General features: G+C 39.6%; 1 protein-coding gene across 1 annotated transcript; it reads left to right on the forward strand.

Moving 5' to 3' along the window:
* The first annotated feature begins 4,923 nt into the window (after positions 1-4,923).
* tead3a (TEA domain family member 3 a) lies at positions 4,924-19,975 on the forward strand. Its single transcript, XM_033629762.2, has 11 exons — positions 4,924-5,056; positions 11,614-11,678; positions 12,826-12,888; positions 14,422-14,532; positions 14,639-14,682; positions 14,794-14,855; positions 14,945-15,069; positions 15,160-15,330; positions 16,933-17,073; positions 17,173-17,325; positions 17,479-19,975. Exons 1-11 carry the CDS (start codon positions 5,050-5,052, stop codon positions 17,590-17,592), a joined length of 1,056 nt encoding a protein of 351 aa, XP_033485653.1. The 5' UTR covers positions 4,924-5,049; the 3' UTR covers positions 17,593-19,975.
* Positions 19,976-20,276: the final 301 nt, after the last annotated feature.

Raw genomic sequence — 20,276 nt, forward strand, 5'->3', positions numbered from 1 at the left:
TAAAGGCAGACTTTATGGCTAAGCTGTTGTATTGGATTGCATTGGATTTTACATGTGTACCTAAAAAAGTGGCCACTGAGTGTACTATGTACTGTCAATAATAGCTTTTGTTTCAAGGGTTGAGTTAACTGAAGTGATTTAATCTAAGTAAGATTTGGCCTTACTTCCTCATTGTGATGGGTCCCACACACCTAACATCTGTATTTTTTTTTTTAAAATTGTTGTTAACACTTTATTTTGATAGCCCTCCTGCAGATAGTTTATAGAGAATTTGTAACATTTCAGCAGCTTATTAGTTGAGATTCAATAATTGAAATGTTTTGCTTTATTCTGTAGCTGCTTGACAGATTATTTAAAGAGTATATGTGATAAATTCTCAGAGTAATTTAGTCGAACTTTAATGATTCACTTGCCTATGCTGCATAGGTTGAATGAATAATTCAAGTTAAACTAAATTATTCTGAAAATATGTAGATTTATTGATGAATTGTCACATGTACTAATGTATCTGACAAAGCAGAACAGTTGAATTGTTGAATCTCAGTTAATAAGCTGTTGAAATGTTGCAAATACTCTATAAACTATCTGTAGGTGGACTATCCAAATAAAGTTTTACCTTTAATTGTTTTGCTCTGATTTTTATTAATATCCTACAAGAAAAAAAAATATTGAAGTGGGAACTTGTGCCTTCACCACAAACTGAGCTTACATTGTTATCAGGGTGACAAAACATTAAAATGACCATTATTATTAAAACAAAAACAATGCGGGTGTATAATTTAATAAAAATCATTATCAGCAATTCTAATATAATTATAGAAATACATGAAGTATCAAGGTGATAAAACAATATTGTGCATATTAATATTTTGTCTCTCAGACCACAATCAGGGCATTAAGAGAAGGTTCAGAGTTCAAATATGTATTTTAGGTTTTGGAGTGAACTGTCCCTTTAAGGTTAATCAGATCCAACTTCTCACACAGTAAAACGATCAAGTCCCCTTGAATATCACAATGTCCTTTCAGGCACTGCTTTTTCTTAACCATCTCACCAGGGCCTGTCTGATCGTTATGGCAACAGCACAGTCCCGCCAGCAGTGATTGAAGCTGGGCTGGCCCTGTGCAGAGTGTGTCCAATAAGCCCACCACAGCAGGGGAAGCTCTTGCGACCACACTGATCCTCTGCGGTTCCTCTGTGGCAGGGACCATGTTAGCCACACTCTGGAAAACATTACACACCAGGCAGCATTCATGTTGCATATGTGTGCCTGTGTTTGAGGAGACTTGGAGCATCCTCAACAATAACAACAGAATGTGTAATTTCCTCATGTGGCCTAAAGTTGCAGGCTTCTGGAAAGTTCATATGGCTCAAGTTCTGCCTTTAATGTAGTTTCTCCAGGACAGTCAGCTGAAGGAAAATACCTACCTGGTCTCGCCATCACTCACTGGTGTAACCTAGACCAACTGGTGGGGTCTTCATTGACCTTGGCCAGTGTCTTTGTAAATTTACAAGCTCTTAATGTTTTGCCATTTTGCTTGTCGGGTCTTTAACCCCAAATGCCAGGGCTATTAATACACCCAGTGCCCATGGAAGCTGTAAACAACTTCAGACGAACCTGATCTCACTCCTGGTGAAGTGTGGAGACATTTGAAGTCCAAGAAATCTGTCGCCATTCTCGGCAGCCGCAAAGTTAATCCCTGTCCCGTCTATCCGTCACAATGTGTTTGATGTAAAGTGCAGGACCCCTTTGATTTTCTTGACTTGCCTGCCACTGGCCCCGGCTATAAAACTCACAGGTTTGATTTCATTATCATGTGGGATTCAGTTTTACACTCTTGTTTTATTAAAAGTGAGTTTGCAAGAACGTTTTTGAGTGCTCTGCATCTCTTAAAGTCATAATAGTGAGGCCCTCCTAAACATATGAAATTAAAAAAAAGTTGAGTTTGCATGGTTACATACTAGGACTATTGTCATGATCAATTAGTTTGCCAATTATTTTTCACTTAATTGTTTGCTTTAGGCTATAAAATATCTGAAAATAGGGAAAACTGCCCATTATAATATCACAGAGCCTGCCTGAAGTGGCATCATCAAATTCCTTTGTTTTGTCAATCCAATAAAGAGAGGTTTAATTATGGTAATTCATGAGAAAAAAGCAGCAAATCTTCATGTCTGAGAAGCTAGAAACAGAGTTTTGGGGAATTGTTGCTCGAAAAATGACCGAAACAATTTGGTTATCAAAATCTGAAACAGTTCATTTTTCAGTTTTCATTTTAACCCTTTGAAACCTGGATCAACATCAGTTTTCTTGTGCTGCACTCAGACGCCTTTTACAAACATTTAAACCTTTTAAACCTGAGCAAAACGGTTGTATTTTGTTTCGATATCTTGGGGAAAAAATTACAAGAAATTGGTAAAAGCTGAAAAGAAAATGACCTGAAAATCACTTGTTAAAAATAGAAAAAGACAGAAAATTTCTCGTAATTTATTTAAAGAAAAATGGGGGAAAATGTCCTGAAAACCAGGATTACGGTAAACGAACGAATGAATTAATCTCCAGCAAACTATATTCATGATTATTATAATTATATATTTAAACGTATGTTATGGAATACATATGTGTATGTATTTTTCAATTTTTAGCTCTTTTTATTAGGTCATTTCCTTGTTTATTGTTGTCCTTTTACTTTACTGTTCTTGGTAATTTTCGGGTAGTTTTCTTGTGACTTTTTATTAATATTTTTTTGCCAGTTTTGGGTAGGGATGTCCCGATCACATTTTTTTTGCATCTGATCCGATAGCGAGTCCTTTATTTTTAAACAGAGTCCAATACAGAGTCTGATCCGATACTTTGCAAAACATTAAGAATGAAAAAAAAAGAGAGAATGCATCCAAGTTGTCCCATAAGGTTTATTATTTATTTAAATAGTATCCAAAAAGCTTATTGGTGGTTCAGCAGCACAAAATGTAAACAAATTCTAAATTGTAAACAAATTGTCCCTCCAGCGTTGTTGTAGGGATGTGGTAGGCGAGGTTCCGACGTTAGGTGTGGCTGTGTTGCTCGGAATAAAGAGAGAAGCGGTGGCCGCTGAACCTGTTGTCTCAGCTCCTGTCCGTTTATTGCCCATTAGCTGCACTCAGTTAGGCGAACCCAGGACACTCGGTTATAATACATCGGAAGTGGAGGCAACAATGAACAACACAGATTTTTATTAGCGATTCCAATTTTGTAAAAAAATAATGTGATCGATGCCGATACTTGGATCGGGTATATTTGCTCAGATTTCAAAGGTTTAATGGATAAATAGTCCAGGATCTGTGTTTATTTTGTGTCTATACTTTAAATCAAACTCCATTTTCCCCACTTTGTTTATTGGATTTTCAAGTAGAACAACATTTACATTTACATTTAGCCTGTTTAGCTGTTAGATTTAGACAGGACAGGCCTCTTGCATAGATTTAGAAGATGTATTAATCTGGAACTGCAGACCAGTGGAGTCCAGTTTGAGTTTGAAGAAGGGTGTCCATGTTGCAGAGAATTTGTTTTTAGATCCTTTGAGAGTAAGTCTGATTCAAACTGCTTGAATCCAAAGAGAACGGGAAGGAGGTACAGGGGACTTCCATCGGAGCAAAATTAAACATCTCGCCAGCAGAGTGACAAAGGGGATTACATCTTTTTGTGTTTTAGTCCCCAAATAGTGCAGTAAGAGAATATGATTCAATGTTTATGCCAGTGATTTCTGAGATTGTGTTAAAAAACAAATCAAACTCCATTTTATGACTCTATCACATGTTTAGTTCAGTGCTGATGCTGCATTCAGTGCTGCCTTGGCATCCTCCCTTGCTCTGTGCTGCCTCTCCACTTCTTGCTCCAAAACAGCACATTTAATGTCCAGTCAGGAGTTTCAGTTTGAGAACTAACCAGATGTTTATGAACAAACTGCCCTCAGTTAAAGATAAAGGATTTTTTATGGATAACCAAAAATTTCATTTCTCATCAGTGTGTGCTGATGAGTTCCAGCTTTTTGGTGAGATGAAGATACAGAAAATCTCCGTAACCCCAAAAACTTCTTTAGTTTATTATTACTTATACACAGACTATACACTTTATGGTTTGTATATGTTGCTTTAATATGATTCAAAGCTGCACTGTATTTTCAAAACATCCAGGAGACAGCTGCATTAATTTCTTTAAACCTTGCTGATTGCAATGCCTTTTTGTCTAAATTCATCAGCTATGAAAACAAATACTACTCTCACATTTCTGTAGATATTTTGGTGTAATGCTTTTTTAATGTGGAAGAAAAGCCATGTTGAAACCTGGATTTAGGACAAGCACAGATATTAACGAACCAAGAAGCAAGATAGGATTGTAGAATACTGAAATAAGAGGCTATTTTTCTTTGTCGTTATAATACAAGGACTACCTGACAGCTGTAGCCTCGGCTTTCCTAGTATTGTGTATGTAGCCGTTGTGCACATGTAAAATTAGTCAGTGTGAAACAATAAAACATCAGGCAACCCATGGAGCTAATATGAGCTCAATTAGACAACTAGCTACCACTAAAATCTGCAGCAACACTTGTTATTTCAGCCTTAAAATCCACATTCACAGGCTAAATTTTTAGGCTGCTTTTGTCTACCTTTGTGTGACATCAAGACCCATTGTTTTAAAAAATTAATTTTAAACTTGAGTATTAAATCTGCCACTGTTATCAGTGTAAACTGCATGCCATGCGAAAACAGAAAGTTTGACAGACGTAGCAACAGAGGATGTGAAATCCATAAAATGTCTTGTCCTGTGTGATCCAGGTGCGTTGTGGCCAGGAGCCGTCATCATTGCGTCGGAGTGGAGTTGCCGTGGCAGCCCTGATGGGGCGCAGGAGGACGGCGGCGATGGAGAGGGCCTGGGAGACGGGGCGGACCGCGGATTGGACGGTGACCCCGAGGGCGTGTGGAGTCCAGACATTGAACAGAGCTTTCAGGAAGCTCTGGCCATCTACCCTCCCTGCGGCAGGAGGAAGATCATACTTTCAGATGAGGGGAAGATGTATGGTGAGGATCAGGAAACTTCTGTCCTAATGTAATGATTGTCGTCCAGCCATCCTGTCTACTTTTATTTATAGTGATGCCTGGCTGACTTTTATATGATGATATATATATATATATCAACCATTGTAGCGGCGTCATTAGGGAATGATGCAATCCATCCTGGTACATATAGGCATGGCTGGCACAGCTCCACAAGCAGAAAAACCCAGTTTACTTGGTCAGTATAGCACACAGTGAGGAATTTATTGTATCAATAGACTATTTATACCATCAACACTGATTGGACATCCACATAAAAGGTGGCAAATTTTCCCTATAAGATAAATGGCCAAAATTACCCGAAAGCACACACTACATCAGCCTTTACCTTTACAAAATGTCATAAAAAAAAGGAAACATTATTCCTGGTATGGTTTGGTTCTCTGAGGTAGCGTGGAATAGGCCAGTAATGATTTAGTGTGAGCACTTTGGAGTCCAAGGGGTATTGATTGCTGTTAAAGTTTGTGCACAGGTAATCTGACTGCAGTTATTTTGGAGAGAGCTGTGTAGCGTGAGGTCAAAGTGTATCCAGCACTGACAGGGTCAAAGGTTAGAGCAAGTTGACTCAGGTTAGACTGAGGTTAGCACATAAAGAAGTTGCTTGATGCTGAAAGGTTATTTCATGTTGTTCTCTGGGACTCCATAACCAGTGTAGTAGTGTTTGCTCTATTAGGATCTGCTCAGGATGCTGCCTAAGAGCAGGACTTTGATGCGTTTTGACGGTTTCTTCCTACCTTATTGAAGGCCTTGGCTAGCGCCCAACATTCCTAGCATTTTTCTTTTCTTTTCTTTTTTTTTTTTTTTTTTTTGGCTAAGCGTTAGCATTCCCGTCTGCAGCAGCCTGTGTCATGCATTCGTGAATGTGTAAGTGTGTGTTGTGAGGGGGGAAAAAGGAAATGTGATCCCGTGCGACGGAAAGGGAAAGTTCTTTCAACGTTGTGGCATTTTCTCCTTTTGTGGAAGTGTGGGCGCACTGTATTGACCACCCCCACTTCCTTCTGAATAAACAAGCGCAGTCCCACTGGTACACACTTTCACACATTGGAAAGCAATACTGACACTGAACATAATCCGCACGCTCAAAGTATTCCACTGGTCTCCTCTATTTTCAAACCACCATCAAACTTTTCACTCACTGCATCTTAAAGTTTCTAAATGTAACGTTCAATGCATTGACATAGCAGCAAACAACTATTTGCTGAAGTCACACACACTCTATGTGAGCTGTAATCAGAGCTTCATTGTTATTGTTGCGTTAAACAGTTGAATGGCGCATGCAGGTGAGCCCTTGTTTGTATGTATATGTGTGTGTGTGTGTGTGTGTATTCCACCGGCCTGTTAATCGCGGCTGCTCTGCACTGCGCTCATATCTTGGTTTCTGCTGATAATGCTGTCCAGACCCACAGCATCGTCAGTGAAGTTTAGTGCCCATCCTCCAGTTCCCCACAATGTTAGCAATGCAAGGTCTGTCAGCACTGTTGACATTGTTAGCGCTGTTTGTGCTGTTAGCCCCGTCAGCTGCTAGGACTGGGCAATATAATGACTATGTACGATATATTAATATATTTTCAACACCGTTTAAATCGATATAGGGTCAAGTTGTGTTGCGTGAGCCGTAGCTTTATGTGCACCTCCCCAGAAATATAACTATGCCACACGGCGACACAGACCTCCTGTCTATTTTTGTAAGCTGAAACCCTTTCCCTCAGTGGAAACAAAGCCTTTATTTACTTTAATTTCACAAATAAGAAACAATAAAATGTGAAGACAATAAAGCCTCCACAAAAACAGCATTTTAAGTCTTGTGTGTGATTTATCCCGGCTTCATATGAGCAGAGGAAATCTCTGCTATTCACTAGGCTAATTTATAAAGCGTAAAATGTATTGTTTGGAAAGCGTGTTTAGTACAACAGTTTTGTCGGCGAACCTTGTGAGTTATAATAAAACCGAATGTTGCTACCTTTGTTAAATGTTGCTGTTGTCCCTGGCTTCATATGAGTGGAGGAGAATCCACTAGCTGCTAGGCTAATTTATACAATGTAAAATGCCATAGGCTTGTGCTAAAAACATTAGCATGTTGTATTTGGGGGTAAATGTGTCCAGATAAAGTCAAGTGCTTTGTCTGTGAATGCTGCAAGTTAGTGAAGCGGATTTGTGCAATGTGTGTTTTGGGTGTGTTTTTATTCAACTGAACTTGACAGCACTTAACAGAAACTTTGCCGCCGACTAGTGTTTTGGAGCTGTAACTGTTGTGCAGCTGTATATTTTCAAACGGGAATAAAATCCCTGTCTTTGCCTTTTTTATTTTGATCACAGTCTGTTTAAAAAAACTTGTGACATGTGGCTTTGACCTGCAACTAAAAACATGTAGCCCATTCACTCGAAAATACTGAGATATATATTGTGTATTGCCAGTCAGCTTGTTAATACAGAGATATGAATTTTTGTCCATATCGCCCAGCCCTATTAGCTGCTAGCTGCTGGCTCAGTCACTTCTGTGTTGAAAACCATGCTCAGAAAACCATGAATCAAACTCTGAGTCATAGATTTGCCCCTAATGTCGTAAACCAGTCCTTTGATATAGTCCTGTCAGAATGTCTGAGTAACCCTTTTTGTTTTAAAATTTTGCATAATGTGTTGTCATTTGTGAAATTACCTATAACTAAAAACAAAACAAAAAAAAGTTTATTTTACAGATCATAAAATTAAAATAAATTAAAAAAACAGGGCAAAGAAAGAAAACTGCTTATTTGTTCCATTATGATTTGATAGTTTGTCAGAATTTCAGTCTGTGCTTCACCACCCATATCCTACACAATGATCTCATTTCCTTCAATTAATACCATCCACATCATAAAATCATCCAGTAAGTCAAGGTAAGTATACAAACTGTAGCAATTTTTGAATTACTGTATACTATAAATATATTTGTTAAACTTGTATATGCCCACTAGTAATGTCACTACTCTGTAGAAGACGTTACAGAAATATTACTGCGTCCTAAATAGGCAGATTGCCAGGGCATCTTTTACAGATCACAGAAGTCTTTTTCAAACATGAAGTCAACTGGTAAACTTAGCATAGCATTCAAAGATCACAGTTCATACCTAAAAGTAGCTCAAGTGGATAAATGAATGATATCATTCAGGCAATCAGAAATATTAAGTGCTCATTTAACTCAACACACATTCTGAAAATTGAATAACACAGTGCAGCTGTTAAAACCAGGAAAAGATGACAATAAATCTGATATATACACATATTATAATGTGCAAAATACCAGACTCTACCTGGTCTCATATCAGAATACCATGCGTGTATGTACTTCCTCCTGCTAAAAATGGGCCAGTTGTATTTGAGCTCCCGTCTCTGTGCTCTCAGTCGTATGTAACTACCATGATGTCACCCTGGAATACAGTGTCAAGCATGTACTCCTAAATTAGGATGATCAGCAGATAGATCACTTGCACTCACAGGGGGACACAGATAAGTCAGAGGCTGCTTGTATTATTGATGATATTTTAGCATCATGCCAATGTTCTTTTTGATGTTGTGTCCACTGTTTTTAAAATGCACAATATATTGAAGCCTGCAAATGAAGAAGTACTCTTACGAGAGCCAATTTGGGAGTAACTTAAGTGTGAAGAGTAGAACACATTTATCAAGCAACTTATTGATATTGATTTACTGCTAGTTGCTGCAAAGAGTAACATTTGACATATTGTTAAAGGAATACTTAACCCACACACTTACCTTCTGTAAATCAGTTAGTAATGTGGTGTTACTTTGAATTCATGAAGAAAACTTTAATTTTTCTCACATTCTCCACAGAAAACGGTGAACATATTGATTGATTGGCAACTACGTTCAACAACGCCAAAACTATTTCAAATCATCCGTTTACAAACTCACACACAACTCATGCAGTATGATCCAAGTCTGATTTATCCAGTCTTTCACTCGATACTTCCTGAACACACACAAAATAATCAATATCTTTACCGTTATCTATATAGGCATGTGGGAAAAAGTTATTTTCTTGAATTCATGGTAACAGCATGACTGATTGATAAACAGATGGTCATTTTGTAGGTCAAGTATTCCTTTAATTCTTAAAACAAAATACAGTGTACTGAATAATGTTTTACTGGAAAAAAAGAAAAAGATTAAGTAAAATTATCTTAATATCTTAACTAACAATTAACAGGTTACATTTAACAACAATCCGGTTTATTTATAATATGTAAATATACAAATGGGGATTAAATAACTGGAGTGGTTGTAATGGATATGCACAAAAAATCCATTCTGAATTGTTTATATTTCTTTTGCTAAAATATTAATTATCATGATCAATAACCTTGTGTACAATTCCTCCAAAGTGTGTCTCTCTCAAATTTAAGAGTGTAAACACACAGGCTCTGCTGAACAAAGCTCAAGGCTCACTAAATCATATCTGTTTTGGTATGTGGTTAAATTTGTTTGGAGAATTTTGATGGGACGTATTCGAGTCAGAGACAGGCTCATTCAGATTATCAGCTACAGATCTGCTGTTGGAGAGTCAGACCCCACTGGTCCAAAGGGAAATATGTTTGATACTTGCCAAACAGTATTTTGGCGGTCATTTCCTGCTGAAACAATGACCAAATTAATTCAAGTTTGTTTAGTTTTGGTGTCTGGCTCTCTTTATCTCTTTTATGATGAAAATCTCATTTGTAGCTTAAGCTAGGAAGCAAAAGGGTAAAAAAAAAAAAAAGGGGGGGGGGGGGGTGCGCAACGTGGCGGATGAGGGGAGAGACAGGGAGATAATCATCATGAAGTTAAAGTTACTTGCGAAGTGTGTCGCCATGTTTCCAAACTGATCTTCCCATGCGCCCTCTGCTCTCATGTAAAGGTGTAAATTACACACACTGTAACAAATGAGACATGAGATGAAAAAGCATTTGGCCTTATGTGGAGTAGTGCTAGGCTGCAGGAAACTGCATGTGCTCTGTTTTGGGAATTGGAGCAGACTGCTGCGTCTGAGTCAGACCCTTCTGTTGATTTTGGGGAATTCTGTGTTCTGGTAACTCCACAGAGCTGATGTGACTCAGCCTGATGTGACCTAAGTCCCTACAGCATCGCACCACTTCCCAGAAAAGAGGATGGTGATGTCGATGATGTGAAGTGCGTGTGTGATTAAATGATTAAAGCTGCGGAATCAGTCTGCGAGGCTTCATTTGGTCACCTTTTATCTTCAGCCTTTCTAATTCTGACATCTGCCACAGGGTGAATCGGGAGTTGCTCAGCAGTTACGATCAGAGACAGGCAGATCATCAGGTGTAGGCTGGAGCTGGGGGAGGCAGGGAAAGAAAGAGCTGACCATGCAGTCTGCAGTGACCACAATTTGGAAGTCTGTTTATGATGACCTCTCCTCGTCTCCCCTTCATTCCCGCCACTTGTCCATCTGCTTTGGAGCTCTGCCATTGGGCAAGGCCAATGCTGACTCTAAATTAACACATGCTGTCCTTAATGAGAATATCATACAGCCACAGAAATTCAAAGCGTGACAGTCCATGTAACTGTGTGAGAGCAAACGTCTTCTCACATGTCATGCTATAAGTGCCGTTGCATTAAGCTTGGCTACATTACCTCTGCCAAGGAGGTTATTTTTTTGGTCTGGTTTGTTTGTTTGTCAGCAGGATTACAGAAAAACTACTGGCCCGATTTTCATGTAACTTGGTGTAAGGGTGTAGCATGCGTGGATCTGAATCACAGGGCAGATACACATTATTTTTCACCTTCATTAAGATTGTGAGGCACTCTCTGACCCTCACTCTATATATTTAAAAGGGATAGAAAACATTAACACATCTGCATCTTCTTTTGCTTTGTACCAAAGAATGATCAGTGAAAATTCTCAATGTCACTGTGACCTGTTGGCTTGTAAAACACAAAGGACTTTTGCTAGGAGTGTTGTGATTATAGGCCTGCTTAAGAAGATTAACGTCATAAGATACAGAACAGAGACTGTGTGGTTTGCTGTGCTGCAGTGGACTTGAGATCAAGTGTGAGAGGACTCACTCCTGTCATCATTGCCATTTAGGTTCATATTTGATTCAGTGACCAAATGAGAGTGGTTGCACCAGGGACCACCACACTGATTGCAATTTTTAGACCATAATTTTAGGGCCATACATGCCTCAAGACATAAAATGTAACTGAGTGGCTGGTAAAACTTTAGTGGCAGCCATGTTTTTTCTGTGGTGATTCTTTGGACGTTGAACCACTATTTACTCCCTATATCAGCTAAAGTGAAGCAAACTTATTCAAATGGATCACCATTCACAGCAGGTTTTAACAGCAACATCATTGTCTTACTGTCTGATATAGCAACATATATTGTATTGTGTATAACTAAGGTGTTGTGATGGCCTTTTTGTGTGTGTGTGTGTGTGTGTGTGTGTGTGTGTGTGTGTGTGTGTGTGTGTGTGTGTGTGTGTAAGTGCTCCGTTCTGATTTTATCCATTTCTCAATTTTAGGTCGAAATGAGTTGATAGCTCGCTATATCAAGCTACGAACTGGGAAGACGCGCACACGCAAACAGGTATGTACAGAAGACAACAGTCATGCATTGTTGACAACAACATTTACATGTGTTTGTGGTAATAGAATTTGCAGTTTACATATATTTTTATGTGTTTTGTTTTTTTTTGTTTGTTTGTTTTTTTGTTTTTGTTTTTTTTTTGTTTCAAATTACCCATGCAGCTTGTTAAAGGGACGGTTCACCCTGAAATCAAAAATATATATTTTCCCTCTTTATTGTAGTGGTATTTATTGATCTAGATTGTTTTGGTGTGAGTTGCATAGTGTTGAAGATACCAGTCTTGATTGAAACTGGATGGCACTCAGCTTGTGGTGCTAAAGGCGCCAAGAATTAGAATTGAAAATCTTAACAGCACTGTCTCTTTCCAGAAATTATGACCCGCTTACTCGAGAGAATCCGCAGACGTTGCTGTGAGCACTTTCATAGAGGAACTATTTTCTTATATTGAACTACACCCATCAAACCTATCACCGCACAGAAGGAAGCGTGCGTCTAGTAGCACCACTGAGCTAAGTAACGTTTATCATCTCCATGAGCAGATGAATGCTGCATGGAGATACAGTTGGTGGGCATGGTTTGGTAGAAAGAAAGTAGTTCTTACATGAAACTGCTCACAACAAGGTCTGTGGATTATCATGAGTAACTGTGTCATGACTTCTGGAAAGAGACGTTGCTGTTGAGTTTTTGAATGTACTCTCTTGGCACTTTGAGCACCACAAGCTGAGTGTCATCTAGTTTTGTTATATTTAAGAGAGGGCAGACATCTCTATGGCTGATATCTTCAGCACTCTGCGACTCACTCCAAAACAATCAAGACTGATAATTAGCACTGCAGGTAAGAGGAAACATACATATTTTTGATTTTTGGGGTGAACTATCCCTTTAAAGTGATTATTAATGGACTTATATCTATTTAAAACGTCAAAATCACCCTGTGAATGTGTGTTCTTTCATGGGGGCAACCCTGGCTCCATAGGTGTCTAGTCACATTCAGGTTCTGGCACGTAAGAGGGTACGAGAATACCAGACCAGCATCAAGGTTTGTGCCCACCGAATCAACTCTCCCTTCCCCTCTGTAGTCACATCCCTTCTTCTTTTCCTTTCCTTTTTCTTCCCATCCTCTGTCCTGCGCCCTGTCTTTCGTCAGGTCTCTAGTCACCTGCAAGTCTTGGCCAAGAGAAAGTCTCGTGAGATTCAGTCTAAGCTCAAGGTACACACGCTCACTGACTTTGCCATGCTAGCTGCTTCGCTCTGCATGTGGCCCAGATCCAACCTAACATTAAATCTAAGGCTAGATGTCTTTGTGAGAGCTAATGGCAGATTTACGCTTCTCTGCTGGGGTCTAGGTGTACGCACGAGTGGAGGCAATTTCTAAATGATAAAGCATGACATATCTATTTAGTGTTGTGATGATGCCAGGACTCCTATATAGGCATCTAAGGCAGAAGCACTGGAATGCTTTGATGGAGAATTATAAATCATGTTTGCAAATAGTTAGGCACATGATTTATAATACCATCCTTAGGGCACTGAGATAGTGTTAGTGGCTGTGGGAACGTGGTGTGGCAGGCTGTGGCTTTGCGTACTCATTATATATTTTCGAACATTGCTTTTTGCATATATTTGTTGTCTAGCAGATTTATTTTAATGCTAGCGTGAGAAAGGGTTTTTTGTTTTAATGCATGGCAGTAATTTTGATCTGTTTACTTAGTTTAAGAAGCTTGTGGCTGTGGACGGATAATTACATTAGATTTAGTAGCCGGCTGGGTGGACCTAAGCATGTGCATGGCTGTAGTAATGTACATATAAATGCTTGCATACACACAGACATGCAGGGAGATTTTAATTTGCACATGTGACAAATTTCAGTTTCTTTTATATCATTTCTGATCTCCACGTTCTCACTCTGAGACATTTCCCTCAGTCCTTTTATGTCTTTTTTTTTTCTTTTAAAGCAGTTTTTTCTTGTGGTTTTACCATGCACTGTAATAAAGGCTCTTTGACATCATTTTGCACCGAAGGCATTTAACTTGCTGCACTCTAATTCACATTTTGGAGAACATGTTCAGATTTTGAGGCCAGCTTATTTCCTGGTACAATCGTCAGCACAGATTAGTATGATGTAGCTTGTCCTGTCAGTGTGAGATTCATTTTTGTAGCCTAGTGTGAGAGTGTTTGACATGTTAGGTTTGTAGTAATGTTAAACAGTTATATGTACTGAGAAAGGTGTTTTTCTGTATGGCCTAATAGTGAATCTGTGACCTGCTGTTATTCTGAATGTACTGAAGTTAATAATACCGTGTCTTCTTTGCCATAGGCCATGAACTTGGTAAGTTTTGGTTACACAACTACAATCTTCTGCTTCGAGGCTTTGTGCTTTGTGGTTGGCATCACATAACTTCTAGTCCACAATGCAGTTCTACTGGCAGACTCAAAAATCCTGCTCATTACTCTTTTGTTTTTAGTTGCTTTAGTCAAATGCTGGTGATGACTCCAGTTAGCTCTCCTAGCCTGCTAGCTCGGTGCGCCTCCTGCTTTGGCATCCCCCTATATCTGCTTTGCACTCTGTCCTGTCTTCCCTCATAGTTACTGCATCATGCTGAAGTACTGTTAATACGTTGGCTGGCTCGCTGTCCTAACTGGCCTTGGAGGTTGGCTGACTTTGGAATGTTAACCTAAATTGTGCAGGGTTTTTCATTACAGAGCATTTATCATTATGTATTGCTTTTTCTTTCTCATTCAGGACCAGGTATCCAAAGACAAGGCACTGCAGACAGTAGCCAACCTCTCATCAGCTCAGATTGTGTCTGCTAGTGTAATGAAACCCCAGACTCCGTTCCCTCCGCCAGTCAGAGTGAGACACACACACACAGACAGACACACATCTGTTCTTTTCTACCTTCTGGGTAAAAGTCTGAGTAATACTATCTGCCCGTTTCCTTTCTTTCCCTTTTGTTTAGTTTTGGCCCGGCCCTGTGCCAGGACAGCCTGGACATTCTCAGGAGTAAGTATCTCTGTCAGATTAGTTGGTTTTGTTTGATTGAAATTGGACAAAGTCTTAAGCTTCAGCTGGTACAGTTGCTCATTTTTGGGCTTCTGCTCCTCCTCCTTGCAGCATCAAGCCCTTTGCACAGCCACCGTACACTACACTAACAGCCCCTGTCCCTGCTCCCATTAGTAAGTGTGAATACAAACTCACTGATTTGATTGATTAGCAGTGATTATTGGTGTGTTTATTGTGTTAACTTGGTTTAAATGTTTGGCAGGCTATGAGCCCGTGCCTCCCCCACGCCCTGCAGCTCCTGTATGGCAAGACAGAACCATCGCCTCAGCAAAACTACGGCTACTGGAGTACTCTGCTTTCATGGAGATCCAGAGAGACAGGGAGACGGTACAGACATCCACACATTTATACAATTTCTATTTTGTCAAAACCAAGTCTTTCCTCTTTTTCTTATCACATCTCCTCCCTTTCCCACAGTATAAACACCTTTTTGTACTCATTGGCCCATCAAACCCGGGCTACAATGACCCCGTGTTGGAGTCCATAGATGTCAGGCAGATTTACGACAAGTTCTCTGAGAAGAAAGGAGGCCTGAAGGAGCTGTATGAAAAAGGGCCGCACAACGCATTCTTCCTCGTCAAGTTCTGGGTCAGTAAACAAAATTGGTGTTCTCACTGATTCATGTACAACTTTGACACCAACATGCAGTTTAGTTTTCACGTTACAGTTTTTGCATGAGATAGTTTATTTATGTTGGTTTTATGTCATGACAAACCTGTTTATAATCTGAGGTTATACTTTGCTACACCACATGGGGGAAGCAAAGCCCATGTGATGCCTTAGCAGGGGTTTACATTGGAAATCACTGTACAGCAAGTGTGTCTAAGTTACTAATTGGAACAACAGTTGATGTAATTGGTTACTGAGCCAGAGCCACAGCGTTGCAGCTGTGGAACAGGCTGCAATGTAATTGTTGGGCAGGAGGGCAGTGTCAAAGTACATCCACTAAAAGTGCTTGTTTTTGCCACCAACAGCCACAGATTATTTTTCTAAGTGTCTGACATCCTTATGCAAAGGGCCCTACAAAGAAATGAAACCAGTCCCTCCAGGATTTTACAATATTGTGATTGCAACAATGAACATAAATTCAGCCAGTACCCGTGATTTCTGCACCACATTACAACTTTGTAACTGCAACTTTACCGAAAATTTGACTATTTAAAATGGGTAAAATCTAATTTCACTGTAGAGCTGCGTGCAGCGCATTGATTCTCTCAGCCCCTCTGTCTCTCTTATTCTATATTTATCATGAGAATACTGCTGCTGCAGGACCACAGCTCTGTGCCTGGAGTCAAACACACACAGTGACAGGGTAACGTAATCCAGTGGTTATTCTCAGGTTTAAAAACAGTCGAGCTGTTTTGTTGTCGGTCCCTATCAGATGTTAATTGCTTCTGCGGGGCTTCTGTGCAAGTTGCAAAATATGACAAGTAGTGATGAGATCATGTTGTGCTGTGTTAGCTCATGCTATCCAGGCAAAGAAAGCAAGAGGAGAAGCTCTCACTGGGATAGTCCTTCAACACTGCGTCAAACGGCATTACCAGCTGACCAGCAGTAGTGATCAGCTGTTGCTGCCCTGCAACCATCATACATAGATTCTAATTCTGTGGTAAAAACACTGAATGCTCATAATAATACGCTCCAAATCTGAGACAGCATCACAGCTATTTTTGCAATTTTCACTTGCCCCTGCCATTTCATTGCAAAGTGACACCTATAAACATTGTAACATCATAACATGCATTGCAGTGTTTTAGAAAAGCTGCCACAAAATCAGCCTGTGAAATCCTGGAGGGACTGGTTTTTTCTTTACCTTTTGCTTGATCTGGTCTGTTTGTTAGTGTGTGTGTGTAACCAAGTCTTGTTCAAGGAGGAGTCTTGTTCTAATGTTCTAATGAGTTGAGCTGTTGCAGGAAGACACTTATACATAAAATGGATCATTCAAGTGTCAGGGTCTGGGTTAAAATATAAAAGTTTCCCGTCAAAGGTGCGCTGTGAAGTCTTTTTGTGAACAAACAAGCTATGTTTACATTCAGTGTTACACACCAAAACGTATTGTTTGTACCCTAACATGTTGGAATGTATTTCCTTCCTAATAAGACATGGTTATATCCGTCTTTGGTACTGGCTTCCTCTGTTTGTCTTTCTCCTTTGACACTCACTTTGTCCCTCTTTCTGTGCTCATGTCAGGCGGACCTGAGCAGCGACATCGAGGAGGGATCCGGTGTGTTCTACGGTGTGAGCAGCCAGTACAGTGGAACAGAAAACATCACCATCAGTGTCTCAACAAAGGTCTGCTCCTTTGGCAAACAGGTGGTGGAGAAGGTTGAGGTGAGAAGATGAAACTTTTTTTTTAACGTGCAGAATAGATCTTATATCCAGCCATAATAGCATGTGGTTTAACTGTATGTGTGGATTCCCCCCATTCAGACAGAATATGCACACATGGAAGGAGGAAAGTATGTGTTTCGCATTCATCGTTCTCCCATGTGTGAATATATGATCAACTTCATTCACAAGCTCAAACACTTGCCAGAGAAGTACATGATGAACAGTGTACTGGAGAACTTCACCATCCTACAGGTAAGTGTGTGTGTGTGTGTGTGTGTGTGTGTGTGTGTGTGTGTGTGTGTGTGTGTGCGCCTCTGGTATTCCTTCATCTGTATCTCTGAACTGGTGTTTGACTATTATTCAGTCCTGACCTCTGCAACCTCTTCTCCTCCTTTTTCCTGCCAGGTGGTGTCCAACAGAGAAACTCAGGAGACTCTGCTGTGCATCGCCTTTGTGTTTGAAGTGTCCACGAGTGAACACGGAGCACAGTACCACGTTTATCGACTAGTTAACGACTAGCAGCACTTTGTGTGCGTGCAGAGACTCTCCACAAACTTTTTGATACATACAGCATAAATACTATTTCCAGCTCAAACACACAGAATCTCCACTCCTCTACTCTAAACACACTTTTTTTGACAGACCAACAGTCACACTGTAGTCACACCTGTTGCTGTTCTTTCCTCTTCTTTACTGTGAGTGCATTTCCGTCACTACAAACAATACACACACGTCTCAACAACTTACAATAACCTAAACACTGAAGTGAATTTCATTTTTATAGATTTTGACCAAAACGATAATGATCAGTGAGCGTTGTGATGTTATCAGTGTGTTATCCAGTCACATAAATGTGTCACCTAGTGAAACTGATCTCTCAATGACTGCGTTTACATGCACAAAATATTCAGATTTTTGCCCTTATTCATAAAAAGACAATATTCCGACTAAGCTGTTTACATGGTTAATGAAAATTAATATTCCTGTATACATGCAGCAGTGCATACTCTGATTAATGTGCCCTAACATGACATCTGTCACGTCAAAATTGCACTTCCATTTGGCTTCTTTGCGTCAAAATAGGACTTTTTTTTTTTTTTTTTTTCCAAAAAAAATTGACAGTGCAAACAGCCTCCCTTAATTTTATGCTTCAAACACGTTCTTGAGAAGTTAGATGTCGTAATATTTTTGCAACACCTTCCTTCTGACCAGAAATGAGGGCTTTTCTTCCATGACAGCGCACAGAGCTGACCGTAAACCGGTAAGAGGCCGTGTGTCACAGACTGTGGTGAAAACCTCAAGTTTCCCAATGTCCAAAGAATGCTCCCCAAACCTGAATAATACTGGCATATCCCACATGTCTTAATCGGAAAATTCCACATTCAGAATAAGGCCTAATTCAGAATATCTAAATGGAATATGTCACATACATGACCTGTAATAAATTCAATGTGCATGCAAACGTAGTCAGTGTCAGGCTCAAAATATCACGGTTCATTATAGGCATTAGGTTTTTCTTTTTAATGAGAAACTTAAATCACTGACATGATAAAACATGCAAAAGAAACCAGCAAACTCCATTTAATCAAGTTTAATATGTGATATTGTTCAATCATTCGCATTATATACAATAGCGATGTAACTGTGGTGCACTACAAACGAATACTGTCATTTCCAGGGAGTTTTCCGAGCATATGCATTCACGTCATGGGTGTGACTGATGTGAGACGAGTTTGAATATAGGTTGGCAATCAAATCATTTAATCAGTGTTAATGTAACTTTTACCACAATGACTATCTCTTCTCTGTAAGGTAGGAAAGAAGTGAATGTGTAATGGTGTATCCTCTGTCACTGCACAGTGTGGAGAATCATGATCTCCAGGTGGTTCAGTCTGAACTGTAAGGATCCTACGACAGAAAGTATGAGTGAGCCTCTTCCCAGAATTCAATGCACTACATGTAGAGACCTATATTTATATTTGAAAACACATTGTCAAAGTGTAAAGAGAGCCATCCTCGCTGTGTAAAGGTTTGCAGAGGAAGGGAAGATGTTTCGATCAAATGTCAAGGAGGTGATTTGACGTTTGGCCCACGTGTCTTTGGAAACAGTTTCAGATTGAGTTCACACTTTAGTGTCAGCAGCATTTTGAATGAAAGAATGATCTTTTACTGTTCATTTACACAATCCTGTTTTTACTCTGACTGTGTGGGCTCGCTGCAGTATTTCTACCTCCACGTGAGTTGGGATAAGAATGTGCTTTGGTTCATAAAGCCTTAACCTGAGGAGCACTGATGTATAGGACACTACACTTGTAATGGTACTGTTTATAAGCCAAAACAAGGTAAATAGACCCGTTTTTGTAAAGATGAACTATCTTGTTTTTGTATTTTACCAGCACAGCTAGAAGTGTTACTCTAAGCATCAGAAATGATGGGTGTTTTGGTTGTATCTTTCGATGTATGTTAAATGACGTATGGTACAGACCACACTAAGGTCACCCACAGAGCACTGGGGTAGATTTTTGTCTGATAACACTAACAAAGTATCCAGCTTACACTTGCTTTTTTTTTTCTTTTGTTCTGTGTAATGTGTTGGTTTCTGGTACATGTTGCTACCAGCAATTTTTTTTATAGTAAATGTTATTTGACTCTATTACGCCCTCTCCTGGCAGGATTATCTTTAACCAGACTGAAGGCAACTGATTTGGAAGTCGGAGCCGACTGGTTCAGTTTTTAAATAACCATATTCACTTAATGGTCAGCAAAAAAATGTATTCTTTTATTTTTTACCATCAGTGTACTCTGGTTGGCTGTGCCTCATCACTCCTTTGGTCGAGTCTCCTCAGTGAATAAAATCTGTGCCTTTATGCTGTACCAATAAAATCACATGGTGTTTGCAGAATTATGTAGCGTTTAGAGTCTTCGTACTAACACTTTGATGCATGGGAAAGGAAGTCCTCCTTAAAGTAATACCCCAAATGACCATTTGTATATAAATTACTCATACAATTATTTGGTGAAGAAACTTAGTTTTTCTTACATACCTATGGTGAACATAGAATCCAAGAAGAAAAGTTAAATGGGTCACAAAAATTGTAATTTTACCTTGCTGAACATGGGAGTTGCTGTTTTACCACTGTCACTGAAGCCCCATTTCCACCGAGCAGTTCAGTTCAGTACATTTTTTCTTCCGTTTCCACTGT

The sequence above is a fragment of the Epinephelus lanceolatus genome, chromosome 8, assembly GCF_041903045.1.
Source record: "Epinephelus lanceolatus isolate andai-2023 chromosome 8, ASM4190304v1, whole genome shotgun sequence".
NCBI classification, from domain to species: Eukaryota; Metazoa; Chordata; class Actinopteri; order Perciformes; family Serranidae; genus Epinephelus; species Epinephelus lanceolatus.

Bases quoted from the DNA above. Each gene is read 5' to 3' on its own strand.
- tead3a (XM_033629762.2), top strand. The intron at 14,856-14,944 runs GTAAGTGTGAAT...AATGTTTGGCAG, and splicing joins CCCTGTCCCTGCTCCCATTA to GCTATGAGCCCGTGCCTCCC. The intron at 17,326-17,478 runs GTAAGTGTGTGT...TTTTCCTGCCAG, and splicing joins AGAACTTCACCATCCTACAG to GTGGTGTCCAACAGAGAAAC.